The 19,833-nt window shown below is 39.0% G+C and overlaps 1 protein-coding gene across 1 annotated transcript in view; it reads left to right on the top strand.

The window, feature by feature from the left end:
* ABCB1 (ATP binding cassette subfamily B member 1) overlaps positions 1-19,833 on the top strand; it is an 86,407-nt gene that overhangs the window by 42,130 nt on the left and 24,444 nt on the right. The window contains exons 15-21 of the mRNA XM_030550480.1: positions 2,249-2,410; positions 7,585-7,746; positions 8,878-9,024; positions 10,405-10,509; positions 14,155-14,232; positions 17,008-17,091; positions 18,012-18,215. Of these exons, the coding sequence (XP_030406340.1) occupies positions 2,249-2,410; positions 7,585-7,746; positions 8,878-9,024; positions 10,405-10,509; positions 14,155-14,232; positions 17,008-17,091; positions 18,012-18,215 (942 nt within the window). The remainder of the gene's footprint in view (positions 1-2,248; positions 2,411-7,584; positions 7,747-8,877; positions 9,025-10,404; positions 10,510-14,154; positions 14,233-17,007; positions 17,092-18,011; positions 18,216-19,833) is intronic.

Raw genomic sequence — 19,833 nt, 5'->3', positions numbered from 1 at the left:
AACATTTGTCTAGCTGATGATTTGGACCGGATATATGTACACCCAGCCCTTGATCAGTCGCACCATGTGCTTCTTGGTAATATTATGCAATCCAGGATTCTAATACATGGCTTTTGTGGCACATATATCAGTGTGACTCCTGGTCTGTCCAGACATCTGCATCTCCTCTTTGAGACACTGAAGATTTTTCAGAGAAGGATCTGCTGTTGTGTGAAGCGTGGGGGAGAAAGCATTATAATTTACCTCTGAAAGATTTGCCATGAACCAGGCGTTCATAGAGTAAATGCCATCAGTTACAATAGAAATTGAATCCCCATCAGTCCCCTCCCTACTTGATTAAGCTGGATTGAGGGGTGTCTGACAGGATAAGAATTATGTGATCCCCTAAATTGCTAGCACAGTAATCATGCTCTTGTTACTCATCATGTGCCTCTGTGAGTCAGGATACCTCCCCATGCTGCTCCTGGAGCAACGTAGCTCTACTCTATCCTACCAGTGCAGGTCTGTGCCTTAGAGGCAAAACTAAGCCCTTTTGAAATTTATAATTTTATCCAGATTCTCCAATATTCACATGGTGTCTCTGCTCCCTGAAGCCTTTTCCCAGTGTGCACAGTCAGGAACCGCTCTTCCAGCTCGTAACTCCTCCTAGAAGTGATTGGGTTGATGGAGGCACATTGTCTGGAGAGCATTCACTTGTCCAAACTGTGAATCTGGATCCTCACAAATCTTAACAGAGTGCCTTCCATCAGTACATCTGATTGTACATTTTTTAATGCTATTCCATACAGGCTGCTCTGGGGCCAGAAGCCTGGGCTTCCAGGGTCCTTGGCCCCTGCTTCGGCAGTCCTGCCATGGGAGGGCTTCCATGCTCCCTGCCATGGAGTTGGGAGATCGTCAGTCCAAAAAGCTGGAGTCTGGAAATCCTTTGGGTTCTCAGACTTCTACTCTCACTGTCATGGAATTGGGAGCCTACAGATCCTAGAACTCTGGGGAAGACCTGCCATGCAGGGGGACCGTTGAGGTTTCCAGACCCTCAGCTAGCTGTTGCTCAACTCCAGACTCAGGTCTAGAGAAGGGGGACTCCTCCTTCCAGTCCCCCTCAAAGATCTGCTCAGTTTATAGTTTCTGCTCTTGCAGAGAGAACCATCTGGCTCTTTTATACTTATACTTAATTATCTTCTGTTAGGGTTTGCTTCTAACTTACAGGAGTCTTCTTAGATACCTTGAAATTGTCAGGTTATCAGTGTCATATTCTTTTTTTCATAAGATACTAACTCCTCCAATCCTTAACTTGTGGTTGGGAGTGGATTTCAACATCAGAGCAACAATGTTCTCTTCACATATAGCTAAAACAAGCTATTTCTTGATTGGGAGTAAAAGATTATTTCAATCCTTAAAATTACATAACAATATTAAGCTGTCAGATCTAGGTGCTGTTCTTCTCAGCACAGACCACATGTTACTATTGGCACCTTCAGTGTCTCTTCAGAAAGGAACGTAATAAACAGTCAAACAAAATATTGATATTCAGTGAAGAATTTAAACTGAATTACACATAGCTTGGAGCCTCTAGCTGGACTATAAGATGCTTGTATCAGTTTATTCCAGAATTCAGTGTTAAAATTGACATTTAAAACCTTCTCTCATCTGATTTTTAAACCAGCTAACTCAGGCATTTGAGATATAATTTGTTAGAATAAGACAACTCCAAAATTAGGTGGGTAATGGAAGTAACTTTATAGAGAAAAATTTAGAGAATTACAGGTGTAGCTTTTACTTAGCTTGAGTAAGGGTTGCAAAATCAGGACTTTAGAATTCATTTAGTTAATGTTTGTAAAGTGCTTTGAAGTAGAGCTTTAGGAAAATGCAGGTTTTCCTTTCCCTGGAAACCTCAACATTTCAAAATTACTTTCTGTTCTGAACTGGAACAAAAAGTTGAAACATAAAAATTCCAAAATGTGTTTTGAATTGGCAATGTTGATACAAAAAGTTTCAATATTTTTAATCAAAAAGGAATATTTTGAAATATTGAAACAAGATTGTTTCTGATCTGCATTTGAAACAAAATAATTTTGAAATGTTTAAACTGCTTTTTGTTTCAGTTCACCTATTCAGAAAATTGAAATATGACAGAGCCACAATTTACAATGGGAAAATTTCAGTCAAAATATTTCAACTGGCTCTACACTGAAGATGAAAAATCTATATGTACATGTAGTCATTAAATATACTTTTGTGCCATTTCTAGGCTAGAGAAGGCCGCACCACCATTGTAATAGCTCATCGTTTGTCTACAGTCCGAAATGCAGATCTTATAGCTGCATTTGAAGATGGAGTCATCACAGAACAAGGGACCCATCATGAACTGATGAAAAGAAACGGAATTTACTGCAAACTTGTTAACATGCAGGTAATTTTCCTGTAACCTGTCTTCTAAGTTTAATCATGTTCTGTGTTGCTGATTTTATATTTGATTTGATCAATCAGAGCCCCAACCTCACAACATTTTGTCAACAATGAAACTGTAGAGGAAAGAGTAGGAAGTGTTGCTTGAGACAGAAGAGCTCTAAATTGCAGAACTGGGAAAGCTCCACAAATATGCACAGGATCAGTGCAAATAAATGGAAATGAGTAAGGGAATTTTGAGGCCAAAAGTCCTAAGAATATTGGATTAGAGATAACGAAAATTAAATGAGGAAAAGTAAAGACAAATTGTGTCCAGTTCTAGCTCTGATAGATACTCTGAATCCTTAGCCATCTACTGAACTTATCCATGCCTCTGGTGAATCTGGCTCCTGAAATTTCTTTTAAATCTGGTCCATCTTCATCATCCTCTTTATCTTTTAAGTCCAGAATTTTCATAGAGTTACACACTAGTTGGGAGATTTTGCTTCCCTTCTTCAGTATTTGGAAATATGCTCACTGAGAACTCACTTCTGCCAACTTTACTCACAATGAGCCTGATTCTCATTTACATTGAGGTTATTCTACATCACTCTGACCAATCCTATTCAATTTATTCATAAAAGATCTGGAGAAAGGGGTAAACAGTGAGGTGGCAAAGTTTGCAGATGATACTAAACTACTCAAGATAGTTAAGACCAAAGCAGATTGTGAAGAACTTCAAAAAGATCTCACAAAACTAAGTGATTGGGCAACAAAATGGGAAATGAAATTTAATGTGGATAAATGTAAAGTAAGGCACATTCAAAAAATAACCCCAACTATACATACAATATGATGGGGGCTAATTTAGCTACAACGAGTCAGGAAAAAGATCTTGGAGTCATCGTGGATAATTCTCTGAAGATGTCCATGCAGTGTGCAGAGGTGGTCAAAAAAAGCAAACAGGATGTTAGGAATCATTAAAAAGGGGATAGAGAATAAGACTGAGAATATATTATTGCCCTTATATAAATCCACGGTACGCCCATATCTTGAATACTGTGTACAGATGTGGTCTCCTCACCGCAAAAAAGATATTCCAGCACTAGAAAAGGTTCAGAAAAGGGCAACTAAAATGATTAGGGGTTTGGAGAGGGTCCCATATGAGGAAAGATTAGAGAGCTAGGTTTCTTCAGCTTGGAAAAGAGGAGACTAAGGGGAGATATGATAGAGGTATGTAAAATCATGAGTGATGTTGAGAAAGTGGATAAGGAAAAGTTATTTACTTATTCCCATAATACAAGAACTAGGGGTCAGCAAATGAAATTAATAGGCAGCAGGTTTAAAACAAATAAAAGGAAGTTCTTCTTCACGCAGCGCACAGTCAACCTGTAGAACTCCTTACCTGAGGAGGTTGTAAAGGCTAGGACTATAACAGCGTTTAAAAGAGAACTGGATAAATTCATGGTGGTGAAGTCCATAAATGGCTATTAGCCAGGATGGGTAAAGAATGGCATCCCTAGCCTCTGATTGTCAGAGGATGGAGATGGATGACAGGAGAGAGATCACTTGATCATTGCCTGTTAGGTTCACTCCCTCTGGGGCACCTGGCTTTGGCCACTGTCGGTAGACAGATACTGGGCTAGAGGGATCTTTGTCTGACCTGGTACAACCGTTCTTATGTTCTTATGTTCTTATATAATGGAAGTGATCTTAACATGGGTGTAACTGGTTTACACCCACTTTAAAGTCTCCTTTATACTGCAGGCTTTGTCTACATTACCTCAATTTTAGTATGTCATAAACAGATAGCTAAGGGTTAATGTTCTTTTACCTGTAAAGGGGTAACACCAGTAACCTGAAACACCTGACCAGAGGGCCAATCAGAAAACAAGACTTTTTCAAATCTGGGTGGAGGGAAGTTTGTGTGTGAGTTCTTTGTTCTTTGTCTTGTGCCTATACTCTCTCGGCTATGAGAGGATTTTTCTGTCTCCTGCTTTTCTAATCTTCTGTTTCCCAGTTGTAAGTACAGAGAGATTTTTTTTTTTATATTTACATGTGTGTAGTTGCTGGAGTGTTTTGAATTGTATTCTTTTTGAATAAGGCTGTTTATTCATATTTCTTTTAAGCAATTGATCCTGTATTTGTCACCTTAATACAGAGAGACCATTTTTTGTATTTTTTCTTTCTTTTTATATAAAGCTTTCTTTTTAAGACCTGTTGGAGTTTTCCTTTAGTGGGAATTCCAGGGAATTGAGTCTGCAACTCACCAGGGAATTGGTGGGAGGAAGAAGTCAGGGGGAAATCTCTGTGTGTTAGATTTATTAGCCTGACTTTGCATACCCTCTGGATGAAGGAGGGGGGTGGGGGAGAGATTGTCTCTCTCGGCACTTGTGTTTCCAGGACTGGGAACAGGGAGGGTGGCGTCCCTCTGTTTAGATTCACTGAGCTTGCTTCTGTGTATCTCTCCAGGAACCCAGGGAGGGAATACCTGGAAGGAGGAGGGGGAAGGGAAATGGTTTATTCCCCTTTGTTGTGAGACTCAAGGAATTTGGGTCTTGGGGTCCCCAGGGAAGGTTTTTGGGGGGACCAGAGTGCCCCAAAACACTCTAAATTTTTGGGTGGTGGCAGCTTTACCAGGTCCAAGCTGGTAACTAAGCTTGGAGGTTTTCATGCTAACACCCATATTTTGGACGCTAAGGTCCAAATCTGGGAATATGTTATGATATGGTGGCAGCATTTGTGGGAAAGATAGAATCCAGAAGCCAATAGGAATATTATATTTTTCTTTTCTCTGCTAAGGGCTTTTAAGCAGAGAGAAACAGTTTGGTTTTAAAAGGAACCAGAGAGAATTTTTTTTCTCTGCTCTCTCTTGCAGTTTTTGGCTTGCATATTAAGCAAGGAACCATTAAGGAACTATTACGGGCCTTTTGTCACAATAGCACTCCCATTGTGAGACAAGTATCCAGCAATACACATGCAAATAAAGTGGTTTTTCTGGATTACTTTACATTTCAAAGATTAGCTAGAGGAAGAAAGGGAAAAAGGCACTGTTGCTAGGCAGACCCCAGGAGACAACAGAGCCAGCAGTTCAGACAAAAAACGCCGGAGAGCACCCCAACACAAGAAAACAGGAACCATGCCTAACAAGACAAAAATGGAAGCCGAAGAACAAATCAAAGATGCTGAGCACAGGCGAGAGATGGAAAAAAAATACAGGAACTAGAAATAAAACAAAAATAGATGGAGCTGAAAGAAGGAGAAGAACAGATCAAAAATGCAGCCCACCTCAGAAAACTACAAGAAAAAGAGGTGGCCTACAAAAGAGAACAAGCAGCCAGAGAGGTGGCCTACAAAAGAGAACAAGCAACCAGAGAGGCAGCCTACAAAAGAGAGCAAAAAGCCAAAGATGCAGACCACCAAAAACAGCTGGAAATAAAAGAGAAAGAGTGGGAACTCCAGGGGGAAGCCCACCGACAGGCCCTGGAATTAGAAAAGGCTAAGCAACAGAACACAGCCAATCCTAACAACCCTTCGCCAATGATTGTCCCACATCACGAGAAATTTCCCACCTACAAGGCAGATGATGATACCAAGGCCTTCTTAGAAAATTTTGAAAGAGCCTGTCTTGAGTACAGCATCCCTGAAGACAAGTACATGGTGGAATTGAGGCCACAGCTCAGTGGACCTTTAGCAGAGGTGGCAGCTGAAATGCCTAAGGAGAAAATGAACGACTATAAACTTTTTCAAACCAAGGCCAGATACAGAATGGGGATAACCCTGGATCATGCCCGTCGGCGTTTCATAACCCAAAAGTGGAAACCAGATGTGTCATTTCCCAAACACGCCTGCTATGTTGGGAAAAATTATGAGGCCTGGATATCAGGACACAATGTTAAATCCTTGGACAAACTGCACCTCCTCATACAAATGGAGCAGTTCTTGGATGGTGTTCCTGAGGACATAACACGGTACATACAAGATGGAAAACCCAAAAATCTCACCGAGGCAAGGGAGATTGGAGCCAGATGGATGGAAGTGGCAGAAAGCAAGAAAGCTACTGTCAAGGGGAATGAATACCCCAGGGGGCACACCGACCATAAACCCTACAACCGAGGGCAGCCAAAGACCCCACATACAACCCAAGTAAAGCCACAGACGCCCTGTTTTTCCACCTCACCAGTCTCCAGTAACTCACCTCGACCCAGTGACCAGTCAGATGGAAGATGCTTTAAGTGTAATGAACTGGGACATATCAAGGCCAACTGCCCAAAGACTGCCAACCGAGTGCAGTTCATTACACCACCATCACACCAAAGATCCCCAGGCCCAGATGCCTCTCAAATACTCTTGGAGCGAAGGGAAAATTTGAGAGTGGAAAGAAGGTTACTGCATGGAGAGACACGGGGGCACAAGTGTCAGCTATCCACCAATCCTTCGTAGACCCCAAATTCATCAACCCAAAGGCCCAAGTAACAATTTATCCCTTCATGTCACAAGCTGTAGACTTGCCTACAGCTGAACTGCCTGTCCAGTACAAAGGCTGGTCAGGAATGTGGACTTTTGCAGTCTATGACAACTATCCCATCCCCATGCTCCTGGGGGAAGACTTGGTCAACCAGGTGAAGCGGGCCTGTACCGCTACAACCGTGCTGCTAAAAGGTGCTCAGTGTAGCTGCTGTGTAGCTCAGTGTAGCTGCAAGAGAAAGCTCTAAAAACTTTCTGCCAACAAAAAACTTCCTACCAACAAAGTGCTGTTCACACTGATGCTTTTTGTCAGTAAAACTTTTGTCATTCAGTCTGTATGTTTTTTTAACCACACCTAAATGACAAAAGTTTTCCAAGGAAGTTCCAACATAGCCAAAGCCTAAGAGAACAATGCAATGGAACTCAATGCAAACAAGAAACAAGCTCAATAAACAGCACTTTATTCAACAAATTGTCTTATTTCATTCTTGAGGGGTTAGATTCTACGCAGTCTGAGTCAGAATGGCAGATCAGACTATGAGCCCAGAGAGGATCTTCAGAAATACAGTTAATCTGTTTTATCACCACTAGATTACCATATATTATTCAGAGCTGATCATTATTCTATTTAGTTAATAGTGGTTTTGGCTACTCTTGAGTTTAATCATTTGGAAGTTCAAGATATTATATTAATAAATTATTTTCTTAGCATGCTATTGTGCTCCATTTCAGACAATAGGAACTGAAGTTCAGTCAGAAGAAGAAGCTGAAAACACCACCAAAATGGCACTGAAAGAATCAATAAGAAATGGCTTGAGAAGGAGATTGACTCGAAAAAGCACCAAGAAGTCAGAAATACAGGATGATAGCCTTGATGTGAAAACTGTTCAACCTGTATGTGTCTTTGCTGGAAATATTTTTTTTTTATTATGCTGCATCTAGTATCCTTTGTTTCCGTAGTGGGACAGTAATATTCATGTAGAAGTGATTTTCCCATCTAATGCATAAGAAAATGCCAAGTTTGCAGAGAGTTCACTCAGTGTGAGATAGGAGAAAAAGGAGGCTCTTGCTTAAGGGAAAGTAACAATAAATGTTAATATTGTGTGCAAACATGGCATACAAAGACTGGATCAAAATCTGATAATATGGTAAAAACAAATAAGGATGCTTGTTAACAAGTTAGTCTACAGAAGTACTGAGAAACCTGAGTGGATGTGAGGGGCAAAATATTTGGAACAAGTATGTGGAGTCTGAATCACATTTTGATCTGGTCATATTCATAACTTCCTTGGCTTTGCTAAACATGAACATTCATACAAACAAACTGAGGCTTTAGTTTGTTTAAAAGTTTATGGAAATAATTTAGGTCCATAGCTCATGAAAATAAATTGGCTAAATTATGAAATAGAATGCCATGAAGCAGTCTATATAGGTTATATCAAATAGTCATGGAGCAGAAACAAAACCATGTAATCATTCACACGGTTCACCTCATAAATTCTGAATATCATATAATTGAATTCATACTTGCTACAAACACTTTGCGATCTATAGACTGACTTGTTTGCATAACAAACAGTAAAAATGATGATCTAGTTGTGGATAATATAAACAAATTGTTCATAATGAATAATCAAGTCAGATCCACCTAATACCATCAAATGCACTAGCAAGAACAAATAAAGTGGTCCTAACCCTGAACCTTTTATCTGTGCAAGCTCGCTGAAAACAAGAGGAATTTTGTGTGTAAGCCCTGCAGGATAAGTTTCAAAATGTGATTGTCAGAATTAATATACACGTGTTCTAATAAAACATTTATCTTTTTCTGTCTCTTGTTTCAGGTATTAATATTGTGTACTGAGTAACAGACAGAATTACTGCATTCATGAGTTGTGTTATTAAAAAGCAAATAGTTTTGGGTACCCAGGAATGGAAGCTGGGAGTATGTAATTGACTATCCACATGCCTTCTTCCCCACACCCCGATGTGTTACATAATTGTTCTAATGAGATTCATATATTCTAGGATGAAAACATGCCTCCAGTTTCATTTCTGAAAGTTATGAAGCTGAACAAAACTGAATGGCCTTACTTTGTAGTTGGAACTTTCTCTGCAATTATCAATGGAGCTTTACAACCTGCATTTGCAATAATATTTTCAGAAGTTATAGGGGTAAGTTCATACAAAATATGCAATAAACTATCACCCACTTTTAACGTTGACTTTGAGTCTCACCTACACTTACGTTTCCATCTATCTTAAATAATTAAAAAAAAAAACACCAAGAGAAAAATGCAGAAAATACATGCTATGTAAGGAGAACTATATTTAAAAACTAGGTTAATAGTTTTCAATAAGGTACCTGTGGGCATAAAAGGATACTGCTAAGGTATTGTTCAGAATTTAACTCATTTTGTTAATTCACAGCTGAGTTTAATAAATGCCTGGAAACTTGTAGAAAGTTATGTCTAAGCCACAAAGGCATGGATGATGAAATTCATCACTGTGCAAAGTGCCCAAACAAGGTTTATGCACCGTTTAAGCCCTGTTTTTTGTTGTTGTTGTTGTTGGTTTGTTTGTTTTTTGGTCATTATTAATATAGAAGAACTGAAAAAAAACATTCAAATTACACAGACGATTTATCCTTAAGAACATTATTTTAACAAATTCACATGTCCACACAAGTTTAATAAATTATATTCATAACAGTTTCCATATTTCTCCCTTACCAGTTTCACCTTTAAGTTATAAAGAATCAAAGGGGTCTCAGACAGTGACAAAAAGAATATTATGTTAATGAGTTAAGTGGTGCACGGACCTTGTGCAGATGTCACTTTCACCCATTGTTTGTTTGTTAATGGAGGGTTTCTGATTCTGAGTGGTTATTTTGGAAAGTACCAATGAATAATTCATTTGGAAGAAATCTAAAGAATTAGATGAAATTTGCAAGCATCTAAGAAAAAAATCTTGGTCCAATATCAAATTTACTTGTTATCCCTTTAATCACATTTAATACATATATTTAGATTGTATATGGGTATGCAGGGGCTTTGGAACAATTTTTATAGTGAGGGGTGCTGAAAGCAGAAACCATATATTTGGTTGTTATTACTACTTCAAGTCAGAGGGTGCTGTCACACCCCCAGTACCCCTAGTTCAAGCCCTCTATGGATATGTGTAAATACAGCAAGGTAATCAGGGGCGACTAGCTTTTTTGCCACCCCAAGCACTGCAGGCAGGCTGCCTTTGGCGGCTTGCCTGCGGGAGGTCCCTAGTCCCATGGATTCGGTGGCATGCCTGCAGAAGGTCCGCTAGTCCCGCGGCTTTGGTACACCCACCACTGAAGCTGCGGGACTGGCAGATGTCCCCTAGGCAAGCTGCCGAAGGCTGCCTAACTGCCGCCCTCACAGGAACCAGCCAAGAGTCTTCTGCGGCTTGCTGCCCCAGGCACACGTTTGGAGTGCTGGTGCCTGGAGCCGCTGCTGAATGTAATATGGGAAGATTTGTACATATTTTAATTAAATAAAATGAACTTTGAATTCTCTTTAATAGATTTTTGCAGACCCAGACAAGACCGTTGTAAGAAACAAGTCCAACTTGTTTTCACTGCTATTTTTAGGACTCGGGATCATTTCTTTGGTTACTTTTTTTCTTCAGGTAGGTTTTATTATTTTGCCTTTAATATAATTGTTCACATTAATTTAGAAACTAAATCTAAAGATATTAAGCATTCAATGTATTTGAATCACATAACAAGGGAGAAAAATAAGTGATAGTATACTTCCACTTAAAGTGCATGAGGAGAAGGTTATATTATGCAATTAATTTAAGACTATATAGAGATAAATTCCTCAGATATTAATCCAACAATATTACATTACTTTACAATACTTTTTTTTCCACCACAAGATGCTTCCCTGTTTTTAATGAGTTAAACTCTTTTGGCCACATTTTCAAAAACAGTCTCTAAACTTCCACATGCAAAATTGTGCACACACCCATTTTCCCACATGCAGAATCACATATTTTTTCTGGAAACTACCATTTTCATGTACAAGTCAGACAACTGTGTGAGTGTGTATATCTGATTTGCACAAACATGTTTATTCAGGTGCAACATAGACTTCCATCACTGCTACCAGCTTTGTCAAATCACTTGTCCACTTCCACACATCCACCATTGCACCTTCTTCCAGGCTGCACCTTACACATGCAGTGATTTTTCTAAAAGGATCTGCAGGGCATCTACTCCCTTTTTTCCAAAAGCAATCTCAAGTCCCAATCTCCTGTGACACCTGCAAGAAAGGAGAGGTTGAGGGGTGGCCTTTGTAAGAAGGTGCAGCTGGGCCTCACTGGCTTCTGCCCCTGCTGCACCCGCAAACCGGCCAGAGACCTCTACATTAGTGCAATCAGCTGTGCTCTTTACAGTTTACTTTCCCACCACCTTCTAGCTACAGCTTCAGTGTCACAGCCCCCAGAACCAATAACTCCTGCAGACAGCAGAGATGGGCTCTCTCTAACCCAATCCTTTCCTTCTCCTCCTTGCTTCTTTCCTGACAGCATTTATGTAGCCCTGGCTAATGAGACCAGCAGCTGTTCCCCCTCTGCCAATCAGGCTTGGGCTTACTCAGCTAGCTCCTATTCCTCTTTCTTGATTAGAGCTGGCATGACAGAGGCCTGCTCAGGGCTCCTGAGCCAGCACCCTGTCATAACCTTGCATAGGTGATATGAACTTGTATCTATTAAAATGTATTTAATATTGTGAGCTGGCACCCCAGCATGTCAGTGCCCCCCTTCGGTCAGACAGGGCACTGTGAAGAGTCTGTTCAGATTACAGGGGTGGTCAGTGTCCCTTTCTTGTCCGAGTCTTTATAGTCCTGTTCTGGAAGCAAGGACATTAATTTCTGTCCCCATGAGCTTGCCTTTATGTTTGGCAGGGATTATCTGGCCCTCACCCTCAAGGGGCCTGAAACTCCTTTGGGTCTTAAGGGATAGGTAGGGGAAGGCAGGCCCACCCACTCCACTGGCTTCCAGTTCAGGGCCCTCATTCTGCCACAAGTCTTCCTGCTGTGTCCTGAGCTTCCTACCTCCCTTGGTTCGGTAGGCTTCTGCAGTCTGTGGCTCTGGTCATCCCTTCTCTGGGTCATCATCAGTCTGGGCAGGGCCAGCTCAGGCTTTTTTGCTGCCCCAAGCAGCAAAGAAAAAAAATTTAAATTAAATTTTTTAAAAAGCCACGATCGGCGGCACTTCGGCAGCTGCTCAACTGCACTGCTTCATTCCTTGGCGGCAATTCAGCAGCAGGTCCTTCACTCCGAGAGGGACTAAGGGACCCACCGCCAAAGACCCAGACGTGATGTCCCTTCCCATTGGCTGCCCCAAGCACCTGCTTTGTTCGCTGGTGCCTGGAGCCAGCCCTGACTCTGGGGCAGCTTCTCAGCAGCTTAGTGATAGAACCCTCATGCTCTGACCTGCTGGTCCCTCTGCTTTTCATCTTTTATTTTCCCAGCTGCTCTGAGGCTCCCAATGAGCACTGGCTGGCAGTTCCTACATTAACACCTTGGTTGCCAAGCCTGCATGGCATCTATGCATCCCATGACAAATATATATAAAAAGTGTACATATTGAAAATCTCACCATTCCTAAATTGTTTACTTTCTTACTCCCTGATCTATTAGTATGGATTGCAAAGGCAGACCTCTCTGCCCACCTTGAGTGCTAATTGAAGTCAATGGGGTTGTGTGCAGATTCAGGGGTCTCCCCACAAAGAACAACTTGCATGAAGAGGGCCTTAGATTCTAAACTTTTTGGGACAGGAACTCTCCCCTGGTATTTGTACAGTGCCTAGCATAATGGGTCCCCAGTCCTGATTGGAGTATTTGACATGCAACCACAGTAGAAATTATATGGGTGTAAATAAAGAGATGATATTTTGAAATTTGGCCTATAATCGAGATTTTTTTTTAAATAGAGCATGGGCTACATTTTCAAAACGTGATGCTAAAGTGTCACCTACAAAGTATCTGTACACATGTAACCACGTGTATGTTTATAAAACATGTATTTGCATGCACAAGCAGGTATCTGTTGGTTCAATTGCCCATTTTGTTTATAAAAATGTCTCTTTATATAGTGATGCAACATAGAGCCTGAGTCTTGAAAATTTAACTATATGTGTGTATATATATTTAAAATAGGTTTGACTTGCAATAGATGTTATCATTTTTATAAATTTGGGGATGATGTTATAAATTAAACATATGAATGGTAGAAGTGTATTGTGGTATGGCACTCCCAAACTAGTGAGAAGAAATTAATACAAAGATGTATCTATTTCATAAGATGTTTACACAATATGCATGCTAAGATGTACATTTAAATGTTTCCAGTTACTTTTTTTTAAAGTCACATAACTGTCGTAATTTTTTTACTTCATTACTGTATAGTTTCCAACAATTAGAACTAGAAAAATAAATTTGTTCACTATAAAAGTGCCATAGTAATTTTGCTTTATATCATATAGAGGAACTGATATATAGTTGTGTCCAGGTTTTATATTGAAATAGTATAAAATTTCTCCACTGTAGAAATATATTCAGTAGATTCTGAGAACAACTATTTGCAGTAGATTTGTAGAGCTGTTTCCCAGCTGCAGTTGTAGAAAGTGTGGTAATAAGCAAAATTATAACAATAATGCTACTGACAAAAGTTAATGTTGTGACAGAAAAAGTGGCAATAACGTTTCCCTATCATTTTCATTGTCATGGTCCCATTTATCACCTACTTCCTATGACATTACACTGATTCATGCTTGTGACTAAAAATAAGTTTAGCTGATTACCAAGTGTTGAAGCACTGTTGATGTGTTAGGACTAGATGGCTTAAGTGACTTGAAATGGGGCACTGAGAGTGAAATCCTGACTCCACTGAAGTCGATGGGAACTTTGACATTGACTTCAATGGGTCAGGATTCCACCCTGAGCCTTTTACCTTAAAGTCACTGACCCATGTAGTTGTGATAGAAAATTGCTCCCTGAAGCACATTAGTGGAGCAATGTAGGAAAATGTGCCTTTGCTTTACACTTTTTATTTAGAAATGAAGCACTTCAATCCCTGTGCTCTAAATCTGCTCTCTCTCACAAGTAGCAACTGTCTTTTAAAAGTTCTTTTTAATTGTTTATAGCTAAAATATTGTGTAATCTATACAATGTGTTTTTGCCTATGTAGATACAGATATTCGTATGCATATCTGATAACATCAAAATAGTTATAATTATGTTATAACCACTCTGTTTATTCTCAAAGGGTTTCACGTTTGGCAAAGCTGGAGAAATCCTCACAATGAGGCTTCGATTCATGGCATTTAAATCAATGCTTAGACAGGTAAGATTAATATGTATTTAGCTTTCCAGAGTTTTATATATCCTTGTTTGTTTAGGTTTTTAAAATGCCGTAAAGTTTCCAGTCATACTATGACCTTGTCTACACAAACAATTGCCCTGATTTATTTAAATTAGTTTTAGAAACTGATTTAAATAATTAAGTGCAATCTTCTTGTGTGGACACTCATCAATTTAAGAAAGACTTACATTGATTTTATCTCAAGTCATATGAGGCACTTTTTAACCAATTTAAGAGTGTCTGCACAAGGAGGCTGGCTTATTTAGTTAAATCAGAGCAGCTTTTGAATGTTGACATGGCTTAACTGTATGATTCAGAGCTAGGATGAACAAACAGCAACTATGAAAACTCAGGATAAGAAGTGTGGGGTAGTAGGCACCTATATAAGACAAAGCTCCAAATATTGGGACTGTCCCTATAAAATCGGGACATCTGGTCACTCTACTCAGAGCATAGTGTGAACTCTAGGAACCTGATTCTGAAATTCCGACTCTTGTTCTAAGTATGAAGTTTTGCACCTCCAGATAAATGCACCTACATATTAGGATCCGCAATTAATTATTGTCACAGATGATAAAATTTACACATCTGACTGCATTCACAAAAGTAGAGACTGAGTCACGGCCTTCTTAAAAGTTAGGCCCAATAAGTGGAGAAATCCTAAGGAACGTCCCATATTACAGAAGTCATCAGATCCATTCACAGAATAGCAGGAGGCCTAATGCTATCTGGAGATACTGGTGATAGCACGCTGAGCAGCAGGACTTACAGCACCTTTTAAAAACAGAAAGCATGCACTCCCACTGTACCAGCCTCCAGTTGCTAGCCAATGAGCAGCAAGGAGAAGGACCCTGCCTATGCCCTTTATCTGCCATGCAAGCCCTTTTTGATTCTGTAGTTCTGCTAGTTGTACCTTTTGTGTTCTTAAGACACTGCCTGCAGCTTTGTGACAGCTTTGAATACAGATGTACTGGAGGTAAGGGATTTCCTGTAAGCTCTCCCAACTCTAATGCATCTGCTTAAAGGCAGCCAAATTTTGGACCTAAAGATCTTTTTTCTGTGCTGCCATCTTCATCTGTTGCTTTTTCTGATAGTTGCTTCCTTTTAAGCCCAGCCTTGCAGAAGTGTATCTCCAATCAGATAGAACTCCACCCCTTCCTCATCCCCTTCAGCAAGCTCCTTCCACAGCACCCCACTCATCTGAATGTGCAGTGAACTTCAAGAGCTACCTGGGACCATATTAAATCGTAACTTGCATAGGCAGTTTATTTTTATCTCTTTTTATATATTTTTTTTAAAAGCAAAGAAACAATGTAAAGCTAATGTTTGTTCTATACAAGAAAAGGGCTACATACTTTTAAACAAAAAAGTCAGGAAATATATGTTAAGCTTCTCACAGTAACTTTAGATCATCAACATTATTACTAGAGCTGAATGAATAATTGATTTTTCTGGCCAAAACTGAATCTTCATTCAGGTTGAACAAAACCTTTCAAACACTGTTTCAAAACGACATTTCAAAATGAAATGGTTTGTTTGACATTTTCATTCCCCCCCCCCTTATTTATTCAGCTGAAACTATTCAACGAATTTGACTTGTATTAGTGGATAGTGTCCATCACCCTAAAAAAAACCTGGTTATTTACCCATATTGTAACTGCACTTTTTGGTAAATTTACTATTTGACTGAAAATTTCCTTCCAACTGTAATCATTACACAAATGGGCCACATCTTGTAAATGGTGCAACCATATTACTAAAGTTATGCATGTGTTTCAAGTGATTCAGAATCAGGAATTTATGTTTTCAATTAATTAATATGTAATGTGGATAAAATAATGTTTCTGTGAAAATTTAACTTTTACATTTTCTGACTTTTCTGGTGTTTAAGTATATCACCTTAATCTCGCATTAGTATGTTTTTCCATTTAACTCAGTAGCTATCACCTTCAAAGTGCTTTAAAATCATTACCCAATTGATACCCTAAACATATTAACCCATATTGCTTTAGAGATATAAAAGAATACAATGAATTAGCCCTTTCTACAGAATGTAGTAGGGTACTGTTTTCAGATTTTGGTACAGGTGTTCTAATTAATTTTCCAGCCCTACATAGACATTTTACAGATGTTCTCTCAGACTCCACAAAGATTTACCAACAGCATTCAAAATTCAGAGACTTTTCAGGGCAAACTCATCTTGTGTTTTGTAGATTTCACAGCAGTTTATATGGTAAAACACCTAACAGGCTTGTCTTTGCTACTTCAGAGAAGAAATGCCACATTAATCTGAGTTAATCTTTTTAATAGGCTTTAAATTAAGTGAGACTGTGTCACTTTCAAACTATACTCATCAAAGTGGCAAATTTCATAACATTAATATTCTGTGCAGACCTGATTACCAAAAATAAATCAAGCCCAGTCCATTTACATAGATGATACCTGCTGAAATTGCAGTTAGCATGAGAAAACACAATGCTGTTGTTGTTAATGAATATTACTGGCATTTACAGCTTCAGGTAATTTATACATCTTGAGTTATAAAATACTTTGCACTCTGCTATGTTTATTATACAATCAGGGCTAAGAAACTGATTAAATCTAAAGAACTAAAACTCCATACGCTCCTCTTGTAATCCAAGTTTATTTCAATTATCTTTTGTAGCACTAATTTTTCATTTGTTTTATTTAGTGGTTTATGGAAGGTAAACAATAGTTTTTCAGATCCTAGTAAACATGTTTCATGTCATTTTGTAGGACATCGGCTGGTTTGATGACCCTAAAAACAACACTGGGGCATTAACTACAAGACTTGCTAATGATGCCTCTCAAGTGAAAGGAGTATGTAATATACATTGTTTTGGCATTTTTCATATTTGAGTTGGCATATAGTAATGTTGTGCTGTGGATTTTATTTGCTTTATGGCAATCCTAATTTTGGTGACAATTGAAAACTATTATTTATTGAAAGGTTTTGGATGTCACACCAATGTATTGTATAATGATAGAGAACATGATATATATTTACAATATAATATTCTAGTAAACTATTAGTTCTTATAGTCTTATTGCTGTTCAGTGCTGTTATCTCACCTACGAATCCAATTAACTATGAATTTATTTATTCAAGGAGTCTGTTTAAAGTTATCAGTCTAATCACTTTAGGTATGTATGTAGCACCCATGATCATAGCATCTAAGGTTCTAAGCCTGCAAAACATTTAAGGTTGTGCTTGACTTTAGGATTTTAGTAGCCAGTAATTTCAGTGAGCCTACTCACATGCTTAAAAATTAAGCACATATTCAAGTGTTTTGCTGTACTGGGATCTAAGTGATGAAAAAATGGTTAGTTCAAACTCCCCCTCCATCAGTTAGGCAATTGCATATTCCAACATGTTCCTGGCAGACTTGAAGTTATAGTTGTAAATGCAAAAATATGAGATTTATAAACTCCCTGTTCAGCCTTCTTAGAGGAGTCTATAAATTACTATTTAGAATCTGAAGTGATCATATGGAAACTAGAGAGAGAGATGGATCAGCAGCAGCAGAAGGTGATCTAGACGATGGAGTGATCTTCCAAAGGATATGCAGAAAATCCAACTTTGGGGACATGTCGAACTAGACTAGATAAATACTCTGAGGAATAATCCTGATTTCTAGAGATGGTCTAGTTCAAAAGTATTTTTCATGTCTAATTTTTATGTTATTGCTTTATGCAAAATTATGGAATACAGTTGTTTTATTTGGGTTTTGTTGTTTCAGGCTACAGGCACCAGACTGGCTTTAATTACCCAAAACATAGCTAACCTTGGAACTGGTATTATTATATCATTGGTCTATGGCTGGCAGCTAACCCTTTTGATTTTAGCCGTTGTGCCAGTCATTGCCATAGCAGGAATCATTCAAATGAAAATGTTGGCTGGACATGCAAAAAAGGATAAAGAAGAACTAGAAGTTGCAGGAAAGGTGGGTTCCAGTGAAGTTCATCTCTCTTTTTATATTCTACTGTACAGTCATGTTCAACAGGGCTTGGTAATGGATAAAGAATATATTCTTTCTTAGGGAAGTGGAACTCTGCATTGTTGTATTCTATTCTTTGTATGTGTTGATGTATCTGCTAGATATGGAGCTCAAAACTGAAAACATCTACTATTAATTAATATTATTTACATTGTGGTAACACCCAAAATATGCTAAGCTCTTAGGATCCCATACCTCTTCTTTCTTTTCTTTATTTTTTGTCCTTCCCTTCTTTCTTTTCTAGCATCTTTTGCTTTTTTGGTTTCATCTCTCTTCAGCTTAGCACACATCTCCCCTTTCTTCCATATTACCTCTATCTGTGTGAAACTGTATGTACATCTTCACCAACGAAGAAGCAAGAATGCATGATAGTTACAGTGTAATACCACCCACCAGTTCCTTTTTTCATTATTTCCTTTCCCGAGTGGAAAAGGAAAATAAAAATTGAAGAAAGGGTTTAAAGAAATTTTTGAAAGGAAAAGTTGAAAGAGATGGGAGTCACTTCATACCAAAACTCCTTTAAGAGCAGGGTATCCATTCTATCACTTCTCTGTTCTTAACCTCTAAAAGTTTGAGGATCCTAACTTTGCACCCAAAGGATAGCTCTCTGGGAATGCCTACACTTTAAGTTGGGATGTGATTCCCAGCTTGAGGAAACATAATTGCGCTAGCTCTCATTGAGCTAGCATGCTAAAAATACAGTGTAGCCATGGCAGTATGAGCAGTGGGAGGGGCTAGCCATCCTGAATGCATGCCAGGTGTCTGTGACTGGCATGCAGTTGAGGCAGCTAGCCCATCCTGCTGCTGACACTGCTGTGGCTACACTATTTTTAGCGTGGCAGCTCAATCAGAGCTAGCATTAGTATGTTTCCTTGAGCTGCTCAAAGTGTAGAAATACCCTTTGTGAGCACTTTTGTCAGTGTCAACATGTATCTTAGCATATTTCATAGCCTAGCTATGTCCTACCTCTTCTATGCTCCCCTTCCTGCCATCCTATTATGATCACGCAGAGTTGAGAAGATGACTTCAGCTAAAGGCTCTGGATATAAGTCTTGATCACAGTTTCTCTCTTTCCTTGCTTCATGTCATATTGATAGGAAAGCTGCTCAGAGTGGCTTTCTTTCCTTCCAAGCCAACCAGAAAATGTTCTTATGAGTTCTCCAAAGTTACCTGTAGGCTTTTTCACATAAACAAAAAGCTAAATCTGTTTTTAAATGACAGGATTTTTGTCGTACATTTCTCTAGAGTGGTTTCCTGGCAAGGTCAGATAGCCAAACAGCAAATATTTCATGGAATATTGCCACTGAAACTTGTTAAAGGTATTCATCTGTTAACCCTTCCTCCAGAGACATTTTAAAAAATAGCTGAGAGGATTCAAGTCATCTCTGCTACCTATCTTATATTTACAAGAAATAATAATACTTTGCTCTTCTATAGCAACTTCCTTCTGAGGCTTTACAAGAACTTTACAAACTAACACATTATGTCTCACAGTACTCCTTCGAGGTAAGTAACTATCACCATTGTACAGGAAAGAAAATTGGCAGAGAACTGAGGTGACTTA

This window comes from Gopherus evgoodei, chromosome 2 (genome assembly GCF_007399415.2).
Source record: "Gopherus evgoodei ecotype Sinaloan lineage chromosome 2, rGopEvg1_v1.p, whole genome shotgun sequence".
Taxonomy (NCBI): Eukaryota; Metazoa; Chordata; order Testudines; family Testudinidae; genus Gopherus; species Gopherus evgoodei.
Note: the sequence above shows the minus strand (reverse complement) of the source record. Positions and strands in the feature narration are given on the sequence as shown.